Consider the following 26,646-nt stretch of genomic DNA (forward strand, 5'->3'; position numbering starts at 1 on the left):
CAGCCCAAAGCCGGATCAAGGAGCTTCCCCCGCTTCTGTTTTTCCTTCTAGCCTCTATTTCTACCAAAGCTTTACACATGTAGATAGAAAAGAAACTAGTTAACCATAGGTAATACTTCAGCTTAACACTCTATGTGCCTGGTACTGTATTTTGTATGTTATCTTTTTATAATATCCCCAAACCACTAAGAGGACTCTGCTCTTACCTGGAGAAAATGAGGGTTGCTCAGTAAAATGTTAACATTAGGAGAAGCAGGGTGAAGGACATAAGGCATTATTTGTGTTATTTTTGCATCTTTTCTGTAAGTCTAAAATGAAGTCAGAATAGAGGGATTTGAAGACACTGAGTAGTAGAACCAGGTTTTTAAGATTTGCAATGTGGCTCCAGAATTCAAGTTCTTAAATACCAACCTAAATTGCCTTTGAAACAAAATTTCTCTTGGACTCAAACTGCAGCAAAGTGGCATGATTGTGTGCCTTTTTTGCACAGAGTGAAATGGGATGTTTATCTAGACATAGTTAGCTAAAATATCCTACTATGGATATAAGCTTTATATAAATGATCAGTCTAATATTAGTGCTTAGATTATAATTACCTAAAAATAGGGATCTAGTTCTTGTATCATAGTTTTTGCTCTATCAGCCATAATCAAAAGCACATATGCAAGCATGAAGATGAATTTCAGTAAATACAGTCCTGTCAGTATCAAAATAAGTGAATATGTGACTCCCACCCTTTTCTCTCTTGCTTTTTCACTGTTGTAGAGAATGAAATGGTTCAAGCGGTCAGCATGTCATCCTGCAGTTTTAGTTAGTGGCACCTTATCTTTAACACTTTGTCATCCTTAAGCTGATACTTATTTTTCCTCACAGATCCCAGTTCTTGGGATGAAGGGGAATCATTGTGTTCGAATAAGATGATTCTGTTTAAAAAAAAAAAAAAAAAACTTAGCAAGAAACTTAAAAAAAATTTAGTTAGAAACAAATATTCTTCCTACTTATTTCCAGCATGGTGACCCTTTGTATTTTCAGCACATGTTAATATGAAAAATTGATTATAGTTAATGTGAAGCATAGTGTAATATAATGAAGAACAAGATTGTGGAAAAAAATGGGAATAACTCAAAAGCCAATTTGCTTCAAATTGAAGCTTTGAATTGAAATAAATTAACTTATATTTCATCATGTTTACAAATAACTTATCTTATTTTTTCAATATATTCCCTTTGGGGGGTAAAATATCTTTGTAAAAGAGCTTTTCCTGTTAGATTACCCACTTAGTTATATTTAATTATCTTGAGATGATTTTTATATGAAATTTTATTGTTTTGCCTTTAATAGTTACACATAATATTTATGTGTTATACTGAGTTTGATATTATGCTGTACATGTAAAGTAAATGTAATTTTCCAATTTTTATTTTTAAAAGTATTGGGCAGGACTTCACTGGTGGTCCAGTGGCTATAACCATGTGCTCTGAATGCAGGAGGGGCCTGGGTTTGATCCCTAGTCAGGGAACTAGATCCCACATGCTGCAACTAAGGATCTTGCATGCCACAGTAAAGCTGAAGATTCCACTTGCTGCAACTAAGACCTGGTACTGCCAAATAAATAAATAAACATTTTTTAAAAAGCACTTGGGAAACAATGTGATAAAATGGAAATAACATCAAGTCAGGAGCTAGAATACCTGGATTCTAAAGATTAAATTTTCCATTAAGGGATCTAGTGACTTTATGGATGTTACTTAATCTTCTAATTATGTATTTTTTCATCAGAACAGTGAAATGATCTAGAAACTATTTCTAATTGTAAAATTCTAGAAATTGCATTTTTCATTTACAGTTGAACTCTACAATTCTTGTTACATGTTGTATGTCACAGAAATCCTTCTTATTGAGAGACTTAAATTTAGTTTTATCTTATCTTAAAAAAGTTAAAAGCTCAGTCATGTCCAACTCTTTGTGACCCCATGGACTGTAGCTGGCCAGGCTCCTCTGTCCATGGGATTTTCCAGGCGAGAACACCGGAGTGAGTTGCCATTTCCTTCTCCAGGGGATCTTTCTGACCCAGGGATTGAACCTAGGTCTCCTGCACTGCAGGAAGACTCCTTACCATCTGAGCCACCAGGGAAGCCCATCATATTCTAAAAAGCTTTCCTCAACTTTTATTGTTACCATGAATTCCAATGATTTTTGAGCCCCTAATGCACATTTAAGATCAGTTTGTTTTTAATTTCTTTCCAGATAATTCAAATTCTGCTGGTAGATAGCAACAGCTCTACTGTTGTAGATTTTAGAGATGGCCATTTAGTTCCTCTTTTTTTTTTTTTTTTTAAATATCAGCAAAATGTGTTGAGAATACTAAAAGTAAATCATTAATTTCCTGAAAGAAATGGAACATAAACAGCAAAATTAACTTGTAAGTATAGTCTCTCTGTGTAAATTTGAACTTAAGTGCTCATTCATGTCTGTATTCATTTGTTCGCTGATTTTAGGCCCTCCATTGCCTCAGGCACTATGCTACTTGGTGGTGATACAAATACAAGTAGTGGATGGTCATTGTCCTTATGGAGCTCACATTCTAAAATGAGACAGAGATACTCAAGCAATTAGTTACAATAAAAAAATGTTTTTTGGAAGAGTGACATCGTGACTAGGAATGGTGATATCAAGGCAGGAGTTGTATGATTTACGTATCTACGCAGTATCTATAGGTGATGGCCTGTGTTGGGGCTGAGCGTCAGGATCAAGGAGCCACAGAAGCTGATGGCAAATATACACAGATGAGAAGCAGCATGCTGATTGGAAGAACCACCAAGCACTTCTACAGTTCATGAAGTTAGAGGCAGAGGAAGGTAGACAGGAGGCAGAGCAGGGAATGACTCACTTGTCATGGTCACAAATGCATACACTGACCATGAGCTAATGAGCACCACTGAAGGTTTTAATCAGTTTAGTGAGCCGATCAAAAGTGACCCATCACTTTTGGATCACTCCATCCAAAAGTGGTCCACTTTTGGATCACTTTCAGATCCATCACTCTGTTAGCTGTGAGGAGAACATTTTTGAAGTAGGGCTTACCATTAAAAAATAATCATTTATATATGTGTGTGTATATATATATGTGTGTGTCTTAATGTGTATTTGTATATGCATATGTATGTAGCTTAGGTAGGAGACAGCTAGAGCCTAAGCTGGGAACATTGGCTAATATAGATGGAATGAAAAGGATTCAAGAAATGTTTAGAAAGTAATTCTACTGAGGCTTGCATGTATGGTGTGAATGATGGGGAATAGTCCAAAATAATTCAAGATTCCGGTGGTAACAACAGTAGGAGCCATCAGTTGAAATATAGAACAGAGAGCAAAAGAGAGGACGTTTTAGGGAGAAACATGAGTTATTGAAAGACATTTTAAAACTTTGAGGGCCATCAGAAACTCTGAGGGACATTTCTTTTTGGAAAAAAAAGTCTCAAATTTAGGGTTGGGGGAAAAAAGTCTGAAGTTTAGGGAAGTATGAAGTGAAAGGAGGTTTGGGGTAATGAATATACTGGTTGTAATTGAAAGTATAGAATTCATTCACGCAGAGAGAATGTTTAAAGTGGGAAAACCAAAGAGTAGGTAAAATTAGGTGACTCATCAATGTACTTGCTGCTGCTGCTGCTAAGTCACTTCAGTCATGTCCAACTCTGTGCGACCCCGTAAGACGGCAGCCCACCAGGCTCCCCCATCCCTGGGATTCTCCAAGCAAGAACATTGGAGTGGGTTGCCATTTCCTTCTCCAATACATGAAAGTGAAAAGTGAAAGTGAAGTTGCTCGGTCGTTTCCAACTCTTAGCAACCCCATGGACCGCAGTCTACCAGGCTCCTCCGTCCATGGGATTTTCCAGGCAAGGGTACAGGAGTGGGGTGCCATTTTCTTCTCCAATCAATGTACTTAAGTAATACTTAATTAACCTAGATGTTCTTAAAAGGTACAGATCTGCATTTCTTATAAGGCAAAGGAAAATGTTTCTTAGTTCCCACGTAAGGTGAATGGGACCCTATTTTGGATACCTGGGCACCACTTCTCAATCTTTTGGGCACATATTTTATTTTAGCTTCTGCCGTAACAGCCAGTTCTTCATAAACTTCTACTAGGGCTTGAACCACTTTGTTCAGGTGTAATAGGACAATACTTGCCTGGACTGGCCCACAGCTCATGGCTTCTGTTGTTTAGGAGGTGGGATATTTGTACAGGTGCTGCCCAGGAGTGTGGGAAAGTTCATGCCTTGGGACCCACTTCATGACCAGTATGGGATGAAGCCCTTCCCTCCGCCCTAATGGATTGGATGCTTCTTAGACCATTCCATTCAGCTCCTCAGAAGGCCCATGAGGTTCCATCACAGTGACAGCCAAGTTGCTAAGTCATCCTTTTAAGCTGCCTTCCTTCCTTTTGTATCTCACTCTGCTCCTCCTTCTTCCTTCCTTCTCAAATTCTCAAAATATTTACTTTCAATATTAGGGAAGACAGTTTGATATTCTATTTATATCTCCAAAATCTAGACTCTTACCTCTAAAACTGCCAAACACATATAAAATGGAAGATTGCTGTATAGAAAATTTGGCTTTATGGATTTCACTGTAATTTTCCCAAATACTTCAAAATCTTTTCACACACTTTTACCTTTCCTTTTTCTATGCTTCACCTAAGAGAAGACTCACCCCAGGTTATATGTAAGAATAGAGTACATGAAATACATTTTATATTTCAAAAGTTTATCTAAGACTTTTAAAATTGAAAGGATCTACAAATTTATCTACAAAAAATCTAACACATTTTTTTCCAGGTTTGGAATTAAATTGAGAACAGACTCTTAAACTTTACTTTGATGGAAAGTTTCTAAAATAGGCAGCTTTAAAACAGTTCAGTCTAAATTATTTAGTGTTAAGTGATTTGTTGAGATATTTTTATATTTTTTAATTTAAATAAGTACATAGTTTTAAAAAATGAAAGATTATGAAAGGATCTTTTAATTGTTATTGATTCTGACAGGCAAAATATTTTCAATCTGTATCAGCCATTTGCAGACTTTACTTGTAAGAGCAAGGTGATAAATATTTTAGATGTCATGAGCCAGCAGTTAAGAACCTGCTTGCCGATGCAGAAGACATGGGTTCTATTCCTGGGTCAGGAAGATCCCCTGGAGAAGGAAATGGCAACCCACTCTAGTATTCTTGCCTGGGAAATCCCATGCAGAGAGGAGTCCATGGGGTCACAAAGAGTCAGAGATGACTGAGTGCCTAAACAACAACAAATGGGGTGCTCCAGTTGAGAGAACAAGCATTTTAAAAATAAAGCTTCCAATTAAAAGGGGGGAAAAACCCCACCTAAGTTATGACTTTGTTGAGTCCTGATCTTTGCAGAAAGCCACTATGGAGTTCACAAGATCATTATACACTTTAATATTATAATAGAATTAGAATTGTTGTTCATCCTTAGATATATTTTATGTCATCCTTAGATATGATTCTTTGATTTTCTTATGTTGCCACATTACCAATTTGAATGTAACTTTTGAGTATTCTGCTTTATGATTTATTTAGGTGTGTTAAAAAGGGTGTATAGTTAGACAGACCGTGCTTTCAGGCTTTTTTTGGTCTTACCCTGGAATCAGATCACACTGATTGTTAACTGAAAGGTATATTGGGAATTGTATCAATTCTTCCCAATCATTTCGGTTTAGAAATATATACTAAAAACAAGCTTGGGCCACAACCAGTCTTCTGTGTGCTCAGAAAGGTAGGATATGGAGTAATGCTTTTCTGATGAGGTGAAAACAAAATATATGTTTTCAGAAGGATTGACAGAATACGTTGAAAAGAGGTCGCTAACACAAGGATGGAGGAGATGCAAAGAGCGTGAAACTGAGGGTTTGACAGAGCAACATTGCCTTCTAACTCTCCGACTCTTATGAATTATATGAAAGTGAATGTCCTATACTAAAACTGCACTGAAGGAAACACTTTAATAATCTGTATGACTTTCCATTCTCCTATCTAAAATGTGTCCAGAACAGTCTAGTTTTTAAAAATAATCCTTTAATGCAGGATTTAAGACTTTAGGTGGTATTTTTTTTTTAATTACCATGTGATGTCATGCTGTTTGTACATATGATTTTCTTTCTTTTTTTTTTTTTGTACATATGATTTTCTACTTTTATTCCTCCACTGATTGCTTCCTCACGTGTCTTACTTTCCCTTGCTTACTTAGACAATTTCATGTGAAATTAATTTTTAAGAGATTAGTGATAGGTGAAGCTTTGGTTTCCATGAGATTCAAAATGAAGAAAGCTGTAGGGCTAATGACTTTCTTAAGGCCATTGCTTACTTACATTTTCTATAGAACCAGCAGATGTGAGCATGCAACTAGAAAGCAAGCTGTATATATGCATATTTAGACTTTAGACTTCCTTTGGCAGTTATTAAAAAGTCCCTCTACCCACCAAAAGAAAAAAAATGTAAACTCGTCATTCTGTATCTTGGTCTCTTTAACAAATATGAAAACTTGTGACCCTGGATATGAGTTAAGAGCAAGGACAGCTGTCTCTGATTCGTGGCTGCCTGTCTGTACCTCCCACAGAGGCTCCGTGAACTGGGACGATCCAGGACAGAGCAATGAAGGTGGTATCTCAACCAACTTAACTGACTTTTCAGTACATTAGAGTAACTGTTGATTTCTATCAGTAAACTTGCTATGCATGTATATTGCTGATTCATTTCATTGTTCAGTAGAAACTAACATTGTAAAGCATTTGTATTTCAATAACTCCAGTACTCTTGCCTGGAAAATCCCATGGACAGAGGAGCCTGGTAGGCTGCGGTCCATGGCGTCGCAAAGAGTCGGACACGACTGAGCGACTTCCCTTTCACTTTTCATTTTCATGCATTGGAGAAGGAAATGGCAACCCACTCCAGTGTTATTGCCTGGAGAATCCCAGGGACGGGGGAGCCTGGTGGGCTGCCGTCTATGGGGTTACATAGAGTTGGACACGACTGAAGTGACTTAGCAGCAGCAGCAAAAAAGTAGAAGAAAGAAAGACATAAAAAAATTCCTGAGGATGGGGACTTCCCTAGTGCTCCAGTGGTTCAGACTTTGCCTTCCAATGCAAGGGGTGCAAGTTCGATCCCTGGTCAGGTAGCTAAGGTCCCACATGCCTTGTGGCCAAAAAAACACAAAACATAAACAGAAGCAATATTATAACAAAATCAATAAAGGCTTAAATCCTGGGGATGAAAAGCAGATGTAAATGAACTCTACACTAAGGGGCTTCCATATTGTACTAGTTTTAATTTAATTTTGTTTCAATATTGAAATTTTGCCATTCAAGGAGGCTCACCCTAATGCGCTTAAGCTTGAATACTGAGAGCTGACTATGAGATGCAGTGGTAATTTTAGGTATAGAATAGGTGATGGTAGAGAACTAGGGAAAATAGAATGGATTCTTAGGAAGTAGAAACTTATAGGGCATTTATCAAAATTAGTTTTTCCTTCAAGGCTTTAGTTGATATACAGGAGGCTACAGACAGCTAGAGATCCTCCAGAGTTCAGGAAAAAGATAGCAAATGTTTCCTTTTGAGCAACAAAATAAGTCTCTGCATAATGTACATTCTCCTGGTAGCACTGTGTAGACAGAAACTGGTTTAAGTGGCATTCATTTACTATGTCTTATCTCCGTTATTAGGCAGAATACTTTTCATCTCTGAGGCATTTGTATGTGTGTGTGGTGAGGTGTCTCAGTTATCTTATAAAGAACTTTATTTCTCTGGGAATCCACTTTATTCTTTTAAACACAGAAATTGGATTGTATTAGTAGTTCCCAAATTTTCTTAATTATCAAAACCATCTGGAACATTAAAAAAAATACAGGTTCTCTCTCATGTACTGTATCAGAAGCCCCAGAGAAGAGTCCTATGAATCTGCACTTTTAATAGAAACCTTTGGTGATTCTGATGGTGAGACAAGTTTAGGAGATAGTGGATTAAATGATGTCTAAATTAGGTGTTACCATTATTGAATGTCTGAATTTATTTTAAAGATACCTGGAGATGTAAATGTGACCGTTCATTCAAGTTTATCACTTAAATGGCATCCAGAGGCCTATTTTCTCTCTTAAGTTGCCTTTAGAAAACACCAGCTTGGGATTTTCCTGGTGGTTCAGTGGCTAAGACTCCATGCTTCCAAAGCAGGGGACCCAGGTTGGATCCCTAGTCAAGGAACTAGATTGTATATGCCACAACTAAGACCCAACACAACCAAATAAGTTAAAAAAAGAAAAGAAAGGAAATGTGGGCAATGAAGTCTGGCATCAAGAGTAACATGTATAGTTTTAGTTGAAATTAGTTTGATTTTTCCCTATAATAGTCAGTTCTCACCACATGCTTGTCAGGGTGCAGGTGCTGGGTGCATACAGCTTTGTGTGTCCCTCAGCGAGCCTCATGTCACTTGTCCTTAAAGTCTCCAAGAAGAGACAGACATTGAAATGCACACAGAACAATATACTTAAAAATTATGCAACGAAATAATTAAAATGAGACGATTTTAAAGGAAAATAGCTTCAACTTGAGTGATCAAGGAAGGCGTCTCTGAGGAAGTAATAATCTAAAACTGAGACTTGAAATGGGATTTTTAAATTCACTTTCATCACTGGGTGGATATTATGAGATGTGGAACCAGGACAAAGGACAGAGGTGTGTTATCATTGGAGTTTAAATGTGTGACCTGATTTTCTCACTTTCTGTCTACATCACTTTTAAGAAGTACCCACATGGAGGAAGAGGTAGCTTTGGAGCTTTTTCTTCTCACAAGGAGATTGAGGGGCATGTGATTTTTTTTTTTTTTTTGTAAAAAAGACATACTGAAAGTCAAAATAATAAACTGCAGTTCTACTCCTTTACCTTTAAATATTATTTTTAATAGTATGGAGGATAAAAAATGAGTTTTAATTGAAAAAAAATAAGCTTTAAGAATTTCAACACTATGCTTCTTAAATGATAATTTAATTTTGGCACATGTGAACCAATCACTCAGACAGTATTATATCACATTCTGTTAAAATTCTATTATATCTTATTGTATCATTTTAAAATAATAAAACCACAGTTTTCTGAACTTTTAAGTCAATAATTCCAAACCTGCATCACTTTTCTCTGATACTGACTAGGCTTTTTTCAATTAAATGCTTCTTTGTAACCACCAATCAAATTGGTTCAGTATAAATTCTTAGAACTAGAGAAACTGAGAACTATTTGTCTTCATTCACATAATTGATGAGATGTGTAATGGGTTATGATCTAGATGAGTCCCTGGAGGATATTGTAATATAGCATGTGAATGTGTCCAGTTTCAAGTAGGAAATTAATTTAAAATTGATCAACATTTATCCCTTTTAAAATCTAGTTAGGCAAGTTCCAGAAAGGCACTGTTAAGAATTGGCAGGGAGGAAAAAACTTGCCCAAATTTTGACTCTTCCTGTGCATCTATTATGGTATAGAGAGAAAAGTAGCAGGAATAAGCTTTGTGGCTTGCCAACCCTTTAAAAACTGTGAAAAGCAAATCCAAGTAATGTGACCTGAATGCTCAGAGGTTTTCTTTTAGGTTTCTGTCTCTTTCATTCAAGAGGAATAATACAAAAAAAAAATTATCTGAATAAAGGAGCTTGTATGAAGTTTTCGGTGACCTTATTTCTTCAACCCCCTTCTTTGCTTCTTGATTTTTAAAAAATTCTCTACTGTTAATATAGCAGAAGCTTTCATGGGAAAAGATTTTTGTGGGTGGAAAAGGAGCTGGGCCAAGAGCAGGTGGATAACTATCTTTGAGAGACTCTAACAAGTTACTCTCATTCAGTTCAGAAGAGTATAAAATGAGGTATAAGAGGAAAGGAGGCTGAATTTAGATAAATATTTCAATTTTTACATATATAAAGGGATCATCATACTTCCACAAATTAAGTATATTGGGAAATTAGCACTGTCCAACTTCCCCACTGGGAGACAGTTCTCCATGCATTTCTTTTTTAAAAACTTTTTTATTTTATATGTGGTATAGCTGATTAATAATGTTATGATAGTTTCAGGTGCACAGCAAAGCGACTCAGCCATGTATATACATGTATCCATTCTCTCCCAAACTCCCCTCCCACCCAGGCTGCTCCGTGTATTTTGTATGTCCTGTGTTGTTCAGCTTGTGAGCAAATAATCTATTGCATACAGTTTACCCTGGGACATTTGCTTGTGTTCCACAGTCACTTAACCTACCTAGAGCCCATCCCCTTCCTCCCATCCTGCATCACCTCCTCCTCCTCCTTGTCCTTCAGTTGTGCCAGCAGCTTATAACAGCTAGAATCTCCCAATGTTGAGGTTCTTCTTTTTTTTAATATAAATTTATTTATTTTAATTGGAAGCTAATTACTTTACAATATTGTATTGGTTTTGCCATACATCAACATGAATCTGCCACAGGTGTACATGTGTTCCCCATCCTGAACCCCCCTCCCACCTCCCTGTCCGTATCATCCCTCTGGGTCATCCCAGTGCACCAGCCCCAAGCATCCAGTATCATGCATCGAACTTGGACTGGCGTTTCATTTCTTATATGATATTATACATGTTTCAATGTCATTCTCCCACATCATCCCACCCCCTCCCTCTCTCTCAGAGTCCAAAAGACTGTTCTATACATCTGTCTCTCTTTTGCTGTCTCACATACAGGGTTATCATTACCATCTTTCTAAATTCCATATGTATGTGTTAGTATACTGTACTGGTGTTTTTCTTTCTGGCTTACTTCACTCTGTATACTAGGCTCCAGTTTCATCCACCTCATTAGAACTGATTCAAATGAATTCTTTTTAATGACTGAGTAATACTCTATTGTGTATATGTACCACAGCTTTCTTATCCATTCATATGCTGGTGGACATCTAGGATGCTTCTATGTCCTGGCTATTATGAACAGTGCTGCGATGAACATTGGGGTGCATGTGTCTCTTTCAATTTTGGTTTCCTCAGTGTGTATGCCCAGCAGTGGGATTGCTGGGTCATAATGCAGTTCTTTTTTAAAAATTTTTTAAATTTTTATTTTTACTTTATTTTACTTTACAATACTGTATTGGTTTTGCCATACATTGACATGAATCCACCACGGGTGTACATGTGTTCCCAAACATGAACCCCCCTCCCACCTCCCTCCCCATAACCTCCCTCTGGGTCATCCCCGTGCACCAGCCCCAAGCATGCTGTATCCTGCATCGGACATAGACTGGCGATTTGAATCTTACATGATAGTATACATGTTTCAATGCCATTCTCCCAAATCATCCCACCCTCTCGCTCTCCCTCTGAGTCCAAAAGTCCACTATACACATCTGTGTCTTTTTTGCTGTCTTGCATACAGGGTCATCATCACCATCTTTCTAAATTCCATATACATGTGTTAGTATACTGTATTGGTGTTTTTCTTTCTGGCTTACTTCACTCTGTATAATTGGCTCCAGTTTCATCCATCTCATCAGAACTGACTCAAATGTATTCTTTTTAACGGCTGAGTAATACTCCATTGTGTATATGTACCACTGCTTTCTTATCCATTCATCTACTGATGGATATCTAGGTTGTTTCCATGTCCTGGCTATTATAAATAGTGCTGCGATGAACACTGGGGTACATGTGTCTCTTTCAATTCTGGTTTCCTCGGTGTGTATGCCCAGCAGTGGGATTGCTGGGTCATAAGGCAGTTCTATTTCCAGTTTTTTAAGGAATCTCCACACTGTTTTCCATAGTGGCTCTACTAGTTTGCATTCCCACCAACAGTGTAAGAGGGTTCCCATTTCTCCACACCCTCTCCAGCATTTATTGCTTGTAGACTTTTGGATCACAGCCATTCTGACTGGCATGATATGGTACCTCACTGTGGTTTTGATTTGCATTTCTCTAATAATCAGTGATGTTGATCATCTTTTCATGTGTTTATTAGCCATCTGTTAGTCTTCTTTGGAGAAATATAGAAAACTATAAAAACTGGTGAAAGAAATCAAAGAGGACACTAATAGATGGAGAAATATACCATGTTCATGAATTGGAAGAATCAGTATAGTGAAAATGAGTATACTACCCAAAGTAATCTATAGATTCAATGCAATCCCTATCAAGCTATCAACGGTATTTTTCATAGAGCTAGAACAAATAATTTCACAATTTGCATGGAAATACAAAAAACCTCGAATAGCCAAAGCAATCTTGAGAAAGAAGAATGGAACTGGAGGAATCAACCTGCCTGACTTCAGGCTCTACTACAAAGCCACAGTCTTCAAGACAGTATGGTACTGGCACAAAGACAGACATATAGATCAATGGGACAAAATAGAAAGCCCAGAGATAAATCCACACACCTATGGACACCTTATCTTCGACAAAGAAGGCAAGAATATACCATGGAGAAAAGACAATCTCTTTAACAAGTGGTGCTGGGAAAACTGGTCAACCACCTGTAAAAGAATGAAACTAGAACATTTTCTTACACTATACACAAAAATAAACTCAAAATGGATTAAAGATCTAAACATAAGGCCAGAAACTATAAAACTCCTAGAGGAGAACATAGGCAAAACACTCTCTCACATAAATCACAGCAGGATCTTCTATGGCCCATCTTCCAGAATATTGGAAATAAAAGCAAAAATAAACAAATGGGACCTAATTAAAATTAAAAGCCTCTGCACAACAATGGAAACTATAAACAAGGTGAAAAGACAGCCTTCAGAATGGGAGAAAATAGCAGCAAATGAAGCAACTGACAAAGAACTAATCTCAAAAATATACAACCAACTCCTGCAGCTCAATTCCAGAAAAATAAACGATCCAATCAAAAATGGGGTTCTTCTTTTATGATGCAGCCCACCACTCATACAGAAAAATGCCTGGCATGCATCATGTTTCCCTGAAGGAAGTGGGAAAGCAATGGAAGACATTTCTCTGGCTGATGCTTTTTGCCATCTCTCTAAGTCAAATCTCTTGTGTCTTCTCTCAGTGTATGTAAATGAAAGAGTGACAGCTTAACTTGTTAGCTTGAAAGTAGGGTAAAGTCCAGACCCTTCATGGTTTCTAACCTAACTAGCATGCACAAGGAATTGCAAATCAAAGTGCCCATGGAAACCAGGCAAGGGATGTGAATTAAGAGAATTGGTAATGGTGTAAAGTAATTCATGGCAACTGACTTTCAGCCTTAGAGTTAGGTGTGATAGGGAGTAAAGGGGACTGCAGCAACTACAGGCAGTATCTTCTTGAGAAATATCCTGCCTTAGAAGTATTTGCTGGGACTTCTCTGGTGGTACAATGGTTAAGACTTTGCCTTCCAATGCAGGGAGTGCAGGTGCGATCCCCGATTGTGCAGCTAAGATCTTGAAAAGCCAAAATATAAAACAGAGGAAATAATGTATTCAATAAAGACTTTTTAAATGGTCCACATCAAGAAAATCTTTTTTTTTTTTTTTAAGAAATATTTGGCAACTTATTCTACTTGACACAGGCTTCCCTTATAGCTCAGTTGGTAAAGAATCCTCCTGCAATGCAGGAGACCCTGTTCCATTCCTGGGATGGGAAGATCTGCTGCATAGGGGATAGGCTACCCACTCCAGTATTTGTATTCTTGGGCTTCCCTTGTGGCTCAGCTGGTAAAGAACCCACCTGCAGTGTGGGAGACCTGGGTTCGATCCCTGGGTTGGGAAGATCGCCTGGAGAAGGGAAAGGCTAACCAATCCAGTATTCCAGCCTGGAGAATTCCATGGACTGTATAGTCCATGGGGTTGCAAACAGTTGGATGTAACTGAGCCACTTTCACTTTTCTACTTGAAAGCACTGTTGGGGTTAAACTAAGTTCACAAGAACTGAACCATCACCCTTTAGTCTCTTCTGTCATTAATGATGAGAAATGCCAGGATAGGGAAGACTTTTTTTCCTTCTTAGTAACGAGGGGAACAGTTGGCAAAATGCCAAAGTAGACCTGTACAGAAAAACTGAATTCTTACCAATCCATATATTGTGAAGCCTGACAAGAAGAAATATTGTATTTTTTTTAGATATATATAAGCTGAGTCATATGCTAGTTTTAGTTTTTTGAGAAAACTCCATAGTGGCTCTGCCAATTTACATCCCCACCAACAGTGTAGGAGGGCTTCCCAGGTTGCTCAGTGGTTAAGAATCCACATGCCAATGCAGGAAAGTTGGGTTCTATCCCTGGGTTGGGAAGAACCCCTGGAGAAGGAAATGGAAACCCATCTGCTACTCTTACCTGGAAAATCCCATGGACAGAGGAACCTGGTGGGCTGCAGTACACGGGGTTGCAAAGAATTGGACATGACGGAGCACACATACACATGCAGCAGGGTAGGAGGGTTCCCTTTTCACCACAACCTAGTCAACATTTGTTACTTGTGTTCTTGTTGATGATAGCTGTTCGGATGAGTGTGAGGTGGTATCTCATTATGGTTTTAATTTGCATTCTCCTGAAGCTTAGTGATGTGGAGCATCTTTTCCTGTGCATGTTGGCCATCTGCATTTCCTCTTAGGAAAATTCAGCTCTTCTGCCCATTTTTAAAGATTAGGTGGTTTGTTTTCCTGATGTTGAGTTGTAGAAGCTGTTTATATATGTTGAATATTAACTCCTTGTAGGTCACATCATTTGCAAAAATCTTCTCCCATTTAGCAGGTTTTCTTTTCATTTTGCTGATGGTTTCCTTTGCTGTGCAAACGCTTTTCAGGTTAACTAGGTCCAATGTGTTTATCTTTTTATTCTATTTTTGTTTTAGAAGACAGATTTAAAAATATTTTGCTGTGATTTTTGTCAAAGAGTGTTCTGCCTATGCTTTCCTCTAGGACTTTTATGGTTTCTGATCTCAGGTCTTTAATCCATTTTATTTTTGTATATAGTGTTAGAGAATGTTATGATTTCATTCTTTAACATGTAGCTGTCAGTTTTCCCAGAAATACTTGTTGAAGAGACTATCTTTTCTCCATTGTATATTCTTACCTCCTTTGTCATTCATTAATTTACCGTTAAGTGCATGGGTTTATTTTTGCCAAACTATTTTTCATAGTGACTATATCATTTTGAATTCCCATCATCAATGCATTGGAATTCCAGTTGCTCCACACAGGATTTGTGCTTTTTATAAATTTTAAGCAAGAATTTCAAGTCTTTCTGAAGATGAGTTATATTAAAAATTGATATATATTATCCTGGAATTTTGTAATTTTTTTCCCCAATGCAGGGTGGTTAAACTAAGTGACAGGCTGACTCCATTCCATTTTTCCTTTCTTTTGAGTTAATAGAGTATGTGTATGTGTATATGTACATATGTACATATATATATAACTCCTTTATGAATTAATATGCATATGTTAGGAAATTGAAGGTATTTTGATAAAAAATATGATTAAATTCTGTCTTACATATGAATGATTAGTTTCTATATCATGTAAACACTTCAGTGAATAACTCGGTTTCCTCAATATGGAAAAGAATCTATTCAGACAAGTCTTTAGAGGCTTACTAATATAAGAGTTTTTGGCTATGTTAGAGCTAAAATTTCCTATGTAGCTGACAAGGCCACTCCATCTTTATTTGGAGCATGCAATAGCCCATGAAAAGAATAACTTAAAAGGGCTGGATTACTTTATAAAAATTTCAAGCCAGTAATAGTTCTCATGTAAGTAGAATTAGCCTCTGCAGATAATGCAGGTCATTCAGACCGAACTGGAATTTTCAATTGCCTTTTAAGTCATTCAGTAAGGTGCTAATGAAACTTAGGAGGAAAATTTGGCTTTCCTAATGTCCAGAGTGGCAATACTGCCTTGCATACAATAACATTAGTGTTTTAATATCCTTTCATTTATTCTGGGAAAAACACCAAGAGAGAAAGTGAATTTTCCAGAATAGAGACACTTGGGTTTGCTCTTTCTTGTGACTAGATTCTTAGGATAATTTGCAAAGCTTTTTGCAAGACTGAAATAAATACAGGACAGAAGTAGAATTGAACTTTAACATTCATAACTTTTTCTCAAGATATGATTATCAAGTAGGCTTTTTTAATGTCTGCCTTAATTAAATATTCAAAAGAGGCTGAGACTGCCGTTATACATGCAAATTGACTTTTTTAGTATCTCAGCTTGAAATTATTCATTCTTTCTCAAGAAACCATTCTTGCTACCATTTAGAGGTTAGGAAATTGAAGATATTTTGGTAAAAATTATGGTTAATGTTTGTCTTAGCTCAAGACCCAACAGTCCTCTGCCATGGATTATTTCTGTCTTCCCATTGACAGTGCTAGTAGAAACATTATCAAAATGCTTATTGTGTAATACGAAGTAACCCCAATGCAATGCTCCTTGTATAGACAGCATCCACTCACAAATGCTGCTTACCCGGTGTGGACTGTAAATGAAAGAATTTGTAACTTTCTCAAATGGCCAATTCTTGAATTTGTGACTATATAAAGACAGCAAAAGGAATGCTTTAGGACACTTGAGCCCACCCACCCACTCGAATGGAGCTGTGTGTGGTTATATACCCATACAGTTAGCTTATAGATATTTATATGTACAGCTGTGCTTATCATAGGCTTGAGATTCTATTATATCAATTTTCTATTCCTTCTCATGAATGAAGCAAGATAAGCATGATCAGTGTAGCCAAGTTAGTAAAGCTTATTTTTATTTATCCTAATTTTTCCTTTTTCTTAGATCTTCTGAGCCTCTCGTTACCATGTCCTCTGTTGTATTACAGTGATATTGATCCAAGAAATGTATTAGTAATTAATTAATGTATAGTTATTAATCAGTCCTTACACCTTTTTCTTATTGTTCACCCAATTGCTGTCTTTACTTTCTATAAAATAAGAGATATTTTATTACAGTGTGTTCTGTCAAATTCTGACTGCTGGCTTTTTGTTTATTAGAATACATTTGTGTTCCTGTTTTCTCCCCCTGTAATGTTTTTTTTAAATCGTGCTAATTGTGAAAAGAAGGGTGCATTTTATATTTGCAGTGATCCATTTTTTTTAATTTTTATTTAATTTTAAAATCTTTAATTCTTACATGTGTTCCCAAACATGAACCCCCCTCCCACCTCCCTCCCCATAACATCTCTGTGGGTCATCCCCATGCACCAGCCCCAAGCATGCTGTATCCTGCTTCAGACATAGACTGGCGATTCAATTCTTACATGATAGTATACATGATAGAATGCCATTCTCCCAAATCATCCCACCCTCTCCCTCTCCCTCTGAGTCCAAAAGTCCATTATACACCGCTGTGTCTTTTTTAATACAGTATACTAACACATATATATGGAATTTAGAAAGATGGCAATGACGACCCTGTATGCAAGACAGGAAAAAAGACGCAGTGATCCATTTTGAAACAGCAGACTTCCTGTTATTCAGACAGTGTTAGGTGGACTATATTTGCCCATTAGTTGAATACATAAACCTTTTCCAAATTGATTAATTTCCTTAGTGACATATCAGGGAGAAAATTCTAGTAATTCTGGAGAAAATCTAGAAAGCTGGTGGAAGATGTCAAGAGGCTTAAGGTCAGTAATTTGACCTTTTAATTATCTTCTTTAGGGCATGAATAATGTATGAAACAACTTTTAGTGGAGGATAGAATTTGAAGAATGAAATAAAATTTCAATTTCCATATATAGCATTTGTGAGGAAAAATGAAACAGAAACATATATTCCTATACTAGTAGAAAAATGGAATGTGTTTTTATGAGTTTGCTTACTGTTCTTCATTATATAGCAGAATTCCTAGTAAGTGTGCAACATATTTGCGTGAGTATTAAAATAATTCATCATGATTAATTCTGCTATAGTAAATCTCAGCCCTAATTACAATCTGCCATATACTATCGTGGTTTGTCAGTATTTCATATTTTACTGGCGTTGCAATGGAATTGCAGCTCGTATAACAGCACCGATGTCATCTGAGTTCACTGTGATTAATGTGGTTCTGAAGGAGATCTAATAATGATTAGCCGGTTTCATAAAGTGTTACAGAATAAGGTCGATGTGAGAAAAATTTTAAAGCTCTTCACAATGTGCAGTCTAGCAAGTACCTCTGGCAACAAATTGGGTTTCTTGAAGGATGAAGAGATTTAACCTTGGAAACAGATGAGCTACTAGGGCAACGCTGGGCAGAGGTTCAGTAATTTGCCTTAAAGGCTCGCAGGAAAGCAAGACAAGTCTAGAATTAATGATGGAAAGTTATAAAGAAGTAGACATCGGTCTGATACACTGAAATCTCAAAAAATCAAAACTTTCACCAGAAACAGGGTGAAAGTGGGCTTCATAGATATAATGGGCCCAGTAAGGTGTGGAGCTTCCTATGACTGGAAGTATTTGGTAGAGAGACAAGATGCCTGCTTATGGAGAGTTTTACAAAGTATGATTTTAATGGTTCAGAAGAGGAGATTGTCTTTAGGTAAATTCTGAATTCCTTTTCAACCATGTATATCCATAAATGAATTTCCTTCACAATATCAACACATTTCTTATATTGTCCTTAGATTTTGGTGGAGGCTTCAGTGGGAGATGGCTTTACTGGAGACATTGCAATTGATGACTTGTCATTTATGAACTGCACTCTCTACCCTGGTAAGGAAGGATATTTCAATGTGTGACTGCTTTCAAGCCTGTTTACTTGAATAAAATTCCAAGGAAATCAATATTTCATTTCCAGAAATATTCCAAAAGTATTCTCGCTTCTCTCTATTCTTTTAATATATTAACCCTGGAAAAGGTTGCAAATCTTTGTAATTCATCAAACTCTTTGCAAACATAGTAAAGAGGTTTGAATCAGTTGTGTATACATCCCATCACATTCAAAGTATTAGGAAAATGTGTCTGAAGTTAAACAGTAATTTTATAATATTGGGTGGGGGGGGCAGTTATAATAACTGAACTTATTGCTTTGTAATTACATTGTTTCGGAAACTTTAGTAACCATTCAATTACCTTCAGTGATGTCTTACTCTCAAGCTGCACTTTAAACATTCCTGAAGATTGCTGCCAGCCATTTCCTTTCCAAGTTATAGACTTCTTTCCATTAAAAAACTAATATATTTATTCCAGATTTATATCTCCATCCTCAAATTTCCCCTGAACTCGAAAAAGAAAGTGTCACTTAAGTTGTGTCTGACTCTTAGAGACTCTATACAGTCCATGGAATTCTCCAGGCCAGAATACTGGAGTGGGTAGCTCTTCCCTTCTCCAGTGGATCTTCCCAACCCAGAGATCTAACTCAGGTCTCCCACATTGCAGGTGGATTATTTACCAGCTAAGCTGCCAGGGAAGCCCAAGAATGCTGGAACTCCAGACTTGGATACTAACCACCTATTCAGTATCCAAACTTAGATGTAATGAGCATCTCAAAGATAACTAGGGAAATAACCTAAGACAAACACGCCCCAAGGGAGACTCATTCCAGCAGTGCATAGTGATCTAATAGGGTAGATATCAAGCTCTTGGAAGGTGATATTGGGATTGAGACTGTAGACTCTTTAATTGCATGAGATGAGGAAGCACAGTCTCCTCCTCAGAGTGATCAGAGGTTGGGTAGTTTAAAAATCAATTGCATTCATCCAAGGAGAGCCTTTTCATATGCTGAAAACTTAACCTGCAATGGTCCATCAGAGTACCTACCCCTCCCCAGACATAATCAGAGGGCTGGATTCCAGTGCTTTCTGCTGTAGCTACATGTCCCAGCTCCAGTTTTCCAGCTCATGATTCTGGCAGGGTTAATATCATCTTCCGTGTAGTAGTTTTTGGAATTCTGCAAAGTCAAACCCCTCTGTGGAAAGCCAGCAAAGATGAAATCAGAATTCAATAAGTTTACCTTTATCCCTCAATGTGTAAAAGTAAATTTTTGATGACCCATTGTCCTCTCAATCCAATCATTTTTTCCTGCTTTCTTGTCTCAGTGAATGACAATTTATCTCTAGTTGCTTATACTTCACAACAAATTTGATCAACCACTAAGCTACACGCATATCCATACTCCACTTCTCGTTTCCCTTGCTTCTCTCCTCTTGGTCCAAATCACCAGTGAAGTGTCTCTGTATAGATTTTTTGATTGCTTTTTAAATGATCTCTGCTTCTACCCTTGAACCATATAATCTCTTCAGCCAGAATAATCCTTTTCAAACTTACATAAGCTCATGTCACCCTAACCTGAGCCTTGCTATGACATCCACCTCATTCAGAACAAAAGCCAAACTTCTCACAAGAACATCCAAGGGATAAATGACTGGCACTGTCATATATGGCTCTGTCTTTACCTTCTACCACTGTGCTTTTTTTTTTGAAAGCCCCTTATTTTTAAAAATTTATTTGTTTAATTTTTGTCTGTGCTGGCTCTTCATTGCTGCACCTGGACTTTCTCTAGTTGTGGTGAATAGGGGCTACTCTTAAGTTGAGGAATGCAGGCTTCTCACTGCAGTAGCTTCTTGTTGTGGAGCATGGGCTCTGGGTGCTTTGGTTTCATTAGTTGTGACTCATGGACTTAGTTGCCCCACAGTGTGTAGGATCCTCCAGGACTAGGAATCAATCCTATGTCACCTGCATTGGCAGGTGATTTCTTAACCATTGAACCACCAGGGAAATCCTGACCAATGTGCTTCTGATTGACGTCCCTCAATGAGAAGACCTCTTAGCTGGTCCTTGAATACTCCAACCCCCTTATGCCTCAGGACTTTTATACCTGCTTTCCCCTCCTCCTGGAATGTGCTTCCTCCAGATATCCATTTCACCTCCTCCTTTCTGATCTCTGCTGGAGAATTTCTTCTCCAGTAGTATAGGTTCTCTCAACCTATACCCCGCCTCTCTCCCAAACATACACACATCTCTTCTTATCTCTTTACCTGACATTTTCCATCTCCTGTTTTTCTCATAACACCTATCACCTTATAGTCAAATTTGATTTTCTCCCATAATAATGTTGCATGAGAGCAGGGATTTTATTTGATCACTGCTGTATCTTGTAGTATAAACAGTACCTGGTGCACAGTAGTACTCAATAAGCATCTATTGGATAGATGGGTGGATAGGTGGAGAGATGTCTATTTTTTTAAGTGCTTATGTATTTTAGTTTATTATTACTATGACTAAAATATTAATTCTGTATGTAAGATACTATGTCAGCCTCTGTTGAAAGCCAAATCTCAATGGCTTATAACCAGTAGCATTTATTTCTTGCTCTCAAGTGTGTCAGTTGGCATAGAAAAATAACAGCAAACACACACTCTTCTTGTTCATATCTCTATATAATTCTATGTTGTTTTAATTGTTTTAGGCACTGAGTTGTGACTCTTTTGTGACCCCATGAACGGTAGCCCACCAGGCTTCTCTGCCCTTGGGATTTCCTGGGCAAGAATACTGGAGTGGGTTGCCATTTCCTACTCCAGGGGATTTTCCTGACCTAAGGATCAAACCTGCATCTTCCTGCATTGGCAGGCAGATTCTTTATCACCGAGCTACCAGGGAAGCCCCATAATTCCATGTAGTTCCAAACTATGTATCTGTGTGATATATATATTCTGTGTGTCCTGTCTATCTGGGACCCAGGATGATGGACCAAATCCTTATCTGACACATTCTGTTTTTAAGTCAGAGGGTTAGAGAAAGAAAGCACACTTAAAGCTTCTATTAGGGCCTTGTGTACTAGCTTCCACTGGTCAGAGTGAGTTAAGTGATCAAGCCTAACAATGGGGCACAGCAGTATTGGCTACAGTCAGGGAGCTTGGCAAGGACAGAAAATACAGAAAGTCCTTAAAAGAAAGGGAGCTGATAAAGGGTCATATTCCATGGTGGTCCAGTGGTTGGGTATCTGCCTTCCAGTGCAGGGCATGCAGGTTTTATCCCTGGTAGGGGAACTGGGATCCCACATGCTACAGTACAACTAAGGCCATGTACCACAACAACTCTAAGTCTGTGCGCTCTACAGACCTCGTGCCACAACTAGAGAGAGGTCCATGGGCCTTGGTGAAGATCCTATGTGCCGCAACTAAGACCCAACAGTGCCATAAATAAATAAGTAAATAAATATTGAAAAACACACACTTAAATATTGTCTATCACTCTCCATATCATCTCATATAATTCTGTAACCTTTTAAAAATTTGGAATAGTGCTTGGTCCATCACAGGTTGAAGAGACCTTGAATGATGAATAGATTGGATGTGTTTGTTATCCCAATTTTGTGGAGCAAATTGAGAGGGAGATAGCCAGTCTAAGGCTGAGTTAGCTATCAAATGGCAAAATGCAGTCGTCTTCTTTGGATCAGAATGCTTACCACTATCATTATATTACTCATCAAATGCATTAACCTCCCAAGGAAGAAAAAGTGATTTCCATTTTAGGGATATGAAAGATGAAACTTAAAGAGCATAGATGACTGGGATGAGAATACGCAGTTGAAAGCTGTAATGAGATTTTCACCTAAGGTGTCTGATTTCAGTAGCCAAATCACCTCCCACTCTTAACTTAGGGAGAATGGCTGTAACCCCAGTGGTGGAAGGGAATAAAGAATTCATAAAGAGAACCAAGACATCGTGGATACTGTTGCTGCTTTAATTATACTGCTGCATGTGTTCTGTAGCTGATGTTTCCAAGGTGGAGAGGAAAGGGCTGCCAGAAACAAGGGCAGAGATGTGAAATATCAGTTACACACCATTAGTCCCAATTTTCTGGTTTACATTTTGAAAGAAAAATATGGAATTTTAAAGACTGTCTGAACTGTGTGGTTTTCACGTTGGCTTCATAACAAGAGAAACTTTGGGTTGAAACTGCAGAATCTGATGAAGCCATATGTCTCATAAAGGAAGTTGATGTAATCTTACTATAAGATGAAAATGAAAATAAAACTAGGCTTTTAATAAAAATATTGCTTTTGATGATTATCAGTCAGTGTTTTGTCATGACATCACATTAGCTGAGATGGGATCAGTGTATGTAGAATCCACTTACATTGATTTGCTTTCAGTATAAACATTATCTATGACATGTTCTCCCTCTTGATTAATGAAACAAAAAAAAAACTAAAAAAAAAAAAAAAAAGCACAAACTATTGACCTTATGTCCAAAGTACAGTTTTGTAACCTGTAATTTTATTTTATACCAAAAATGGCTAACGTGAAGTAGATTATTTCATTTATACCCATTTCCTCAAAATCAAACTCTTTCCACCATATCTCCCTTATTCCTTTTGGATGAACTCAGTTTTCTCTAGCAACCCAGGATTGAAATACCATAGTAATCTTTGGCTTTCCCCTTAAGCTTGCCCACTTGCAGATCCTATTAACTCTCAACTTCAAAATATTTCTCACATCTGTTCTATTTTTTCCATTACCTCTGCCATGTCCTTGATTCGAATGATTGAGCTTCTTAACTGCAAACCTTTATTACTTTTCCTCAATAATTTTTATGCCATAAGCTTAGTTTCTTTCCACTTAATCTTAGACAATTATTACTTGCTCTTTTAGGTCATTCCTTTCTCATTTTCTAACTTCTAGTTGTTTCTAATAATTTTCAAATCCATTCTCAATTATGGATTGTACTGCCTTTGTTTCAATACTTTGATGACAGAGATTCTCGTTTTAAATCTAATTCAGGAGGAAAATAGAGAAACAGCTGTTTAGGCAAGATTAATTACATTTCTAGGGAAAGTAGACAATCTTAACCATGCAATTGAATCGTATGATTCTTTGCATTAGTGTGTGATGATGTTGTCTATTCCCAGGGTAGATAATGATGCGGAATGATGGCAAAGCTAAATAGCTTTCCCTTCACCTTGAGTTAGACCTTCAGAGTAGATTATTTTGGAAGAATTGTTACCAGACATTCAGATTTAAAAATATTATCCCAGAGGAAGTATCTGTTTTGCATTGTGCCTTCCATCTTCAATCAGAAAATCAAGAAGTACATTTCTTTCAGCAGAACACATGCAACATGAGTTTTCTTTCTTGTGTCCAAGATTATTGGTGAGATACCTGAGTTATTTGGAAAAATAGATCTGTGATGACATGGCATCACAACATACTCTTTGCCAACTGAAAGAAAAATTACCTATATACTTTTCTGTTTGTCTTTTTATTTTGTATTGGAATATAGCAAATTAACAATGTTTTGATAGTTTCAGGTGAACAGCAAAGGCACTCAGCCATACGTATACATGTATCCATTCTTCCCCAAACTCCCCTCCCATCAGGCTGCCACATAACATTGAGCAGAGTTCCATGTGCTATACAGTAGTTTTTTGTTGGTTATCCATTTTAAATATAGCTATGTGTACATATCCATCCCAAACTCCCTAACTATCCCTTCTCCTCATCCTTTTCCCCACCCCTGCCACCAAAAGTTCATTTTCTAAGTCTGTGAGTCTCTGTTTTGTAAGTAAGTTCTTTGAATAATTTCTTTTTGTATTCTACATATGAGAGATGTCATGTGATATTTCTCCTTCTCTGACTTCACACAATATGACAATCTCTAGGTCCATCTATTTTGCTGCAAATAGCATTATTTCATTCTTTTTTAATTATGTGTAATATTCCATTATATACATGCACCATATTTTCTTTATCCATTTCTCTGTAAATGTCTGTAAATCGTAAATAGTTCTGCAATGAACATTGGGGTGCATGTATCCTTTCAGATCGTGTTTTTCTCCGGATATATGCTCAGGAGTAGGTACTTTTCACCTGTTTAAAGTTTCAGAATTCAGCATGCATATTACATTGATTTGTTACTAGAATTATTAATTATTAGAGTGAGTATTGGACTTCCCAGGGGGCACAGTTGTAAAGAATTCTCCTGCCGATGCAGGAGATGCAAGAGATGTAGGTTCGATCTCTGAGTCAGGAAGTTTCCCTGGAGTTGGAAATGGCAACCCACTCCAGTATTCTTGCCTGGAAAGTTCCAAGAGGAGTCTGTGGGATACAGTCCATGGGTCACAAAGAGTCGGACATGACTGAACATGCATAAGGAACGAGAATGAGTATCACTATCCAAGGTATTCATATTTTATTTTTCCAAGGAAAGTTGTTACTAAGTCAGGGGCATTTCTTGCATCTGATGATACCTTAAGATTGAGAAATGATATTAACTCTTTAGAGAATGCTTAGCAACAGTTTTTACCATGTTCCCACCAGCTTTTGCTATTGCTGCCAAACCGGCCGAGTTATGGAATTCCTGACATCTTTCCTCCTTTGCCTACACATCTTACCAGCTTTATTTGTGCTTGATCAAGTCTCCCTTCCTTCTACAAAGTGTGGTATTTGTTTCAGTGGCAAAATGTGTGTGTTGTATTGTGTATGCTTTTAAGATATCACAGGCAGCGTTTTCCCTGCTAATACTAAGCTGTTTGGTGTGCCCATTACATTTATCTCAGTAAAATAAATTTCATGAAAGCATTATGCTTTGGGAAAAATCTGTATTTTAAAAGGAAATACAGATTCTGAAAAAAATTTAGAAATGCTGGAAATATTTCTTCAAGGCATAAATGAAGAAATTTGAGACTCAGTGATTATAATCTGAAATACCCGTGTTTTAGTGTTTTAGTGTAGTTTTGCAAAGTGATTTAGCATATATCCAGGGAAAAGTTTTGTCCAAAGCCTGTGGTCTATGCAACTTAATATTTTTTATTATGTCTCTAGAAAATAAAACTGGACACATAACTGACTTATTTTAAATTTAAAACTTTAAAATTTTGTCATCTTTTGTTTGAGGGAAATGCTAAATACTCCAAATAGAGACGACTGTTAAAATACTTAAATTTTAGCTGGAGAAAGCACTTTCCTCCAATTGTTCTTTTGGTGCTCTCAAATACAAAGATACTATACTTAAGATTAATTCATTTTAATCGAATAGAGAGTAATGAGTAAAGGACAAAGAATTTCAAGATTTAAAAAGCCTAGTCAACCTCATGCAAAAATATTAGAATAAATCCAGATGCTCAAGGAAATGGATTAGAAAAACAATAAAAAGGAAGATTATGTTAAAAATAGCCAGAGATTAAAATACAATTACAGAAGAATGGAATTAGGAAGACAGTTGGATATTATTTGCCAAAGTTCTGAGAAAAAGTGACTGTTGGTCTAGAGCAAAGCAAAATTCTTTCAAGAATGAGGGTGACAAAAGGCACTCAGTATGACATCCACAAACAAATGAAAAAATGAATTTACTGCACCAGACTCTTACCAAATGAATGATGTAAATGTCAGCATTATAAGACAGAATGAGCCAAACCAAGGCTGAGATGCAAAAGGGAACAGACAGCAAAGTAAATGACAAACATACAGGTAATTCTTAGCTATACTAGTGGATGACGAATGTGTGATATGACCAGAATGTTTATACATTCTTGGGGAGTATAGACATTGATGCAACTACTTTTGAAACCAGTTTGACATTGTGTGAGTTAGTCACTCAGTCATGTCTCCTGCATTGCAGGCAGATTGAGCCACCAGGAAAGCCCCAGTGTGGCATTATCTATTATAATTAAATGTGCATGCTCTGTGACCAAGCAATTCCATACCTAGGTATATCAGGAGAA

The 26,646-nt window shown here is 37.2% G+C and overlaps 1 protein-coding gene across 1 annotated transcript in view; it reads left to right on the forward strand.

Moving 5' to 3' along the window:
- The window catches only part of MALRD1 (MAM and LDL receptor class A domain containing 1), a 590,849-nt gene that overhangs the window by 143,026 nt on the left and 421,177 nt on the right, over positions 1-26,646 (forward strand). Inside the window, exon 19 of the mRNA XM_068987706.1 lies at positions 18,608-18,695. Within this exon, the coding sequence (XP_068843807.1) occupies positions 18,608-18,695 (88 nt within the window). The remainder of the gene's footprint in view (positions 1-18,607; positions 18,696-26,646) is intronic.

The sequence above is a fragment of the Capricornis sumatraensis genome, chromosome 15 (genome assembly GCF_032405125.1).
Source record: "Capricornis sumatraensis isolate serow.1 chromosome 15, serow.2, whole genome shotgun sequence".
Taxonomy (NCBI): domain Eukaryota; kingdom Metazoa; phylum Chordata; class Mammalia; order Artiodactyla; family Bovidae; genus Capricornis; species Capricornis sumatraensis.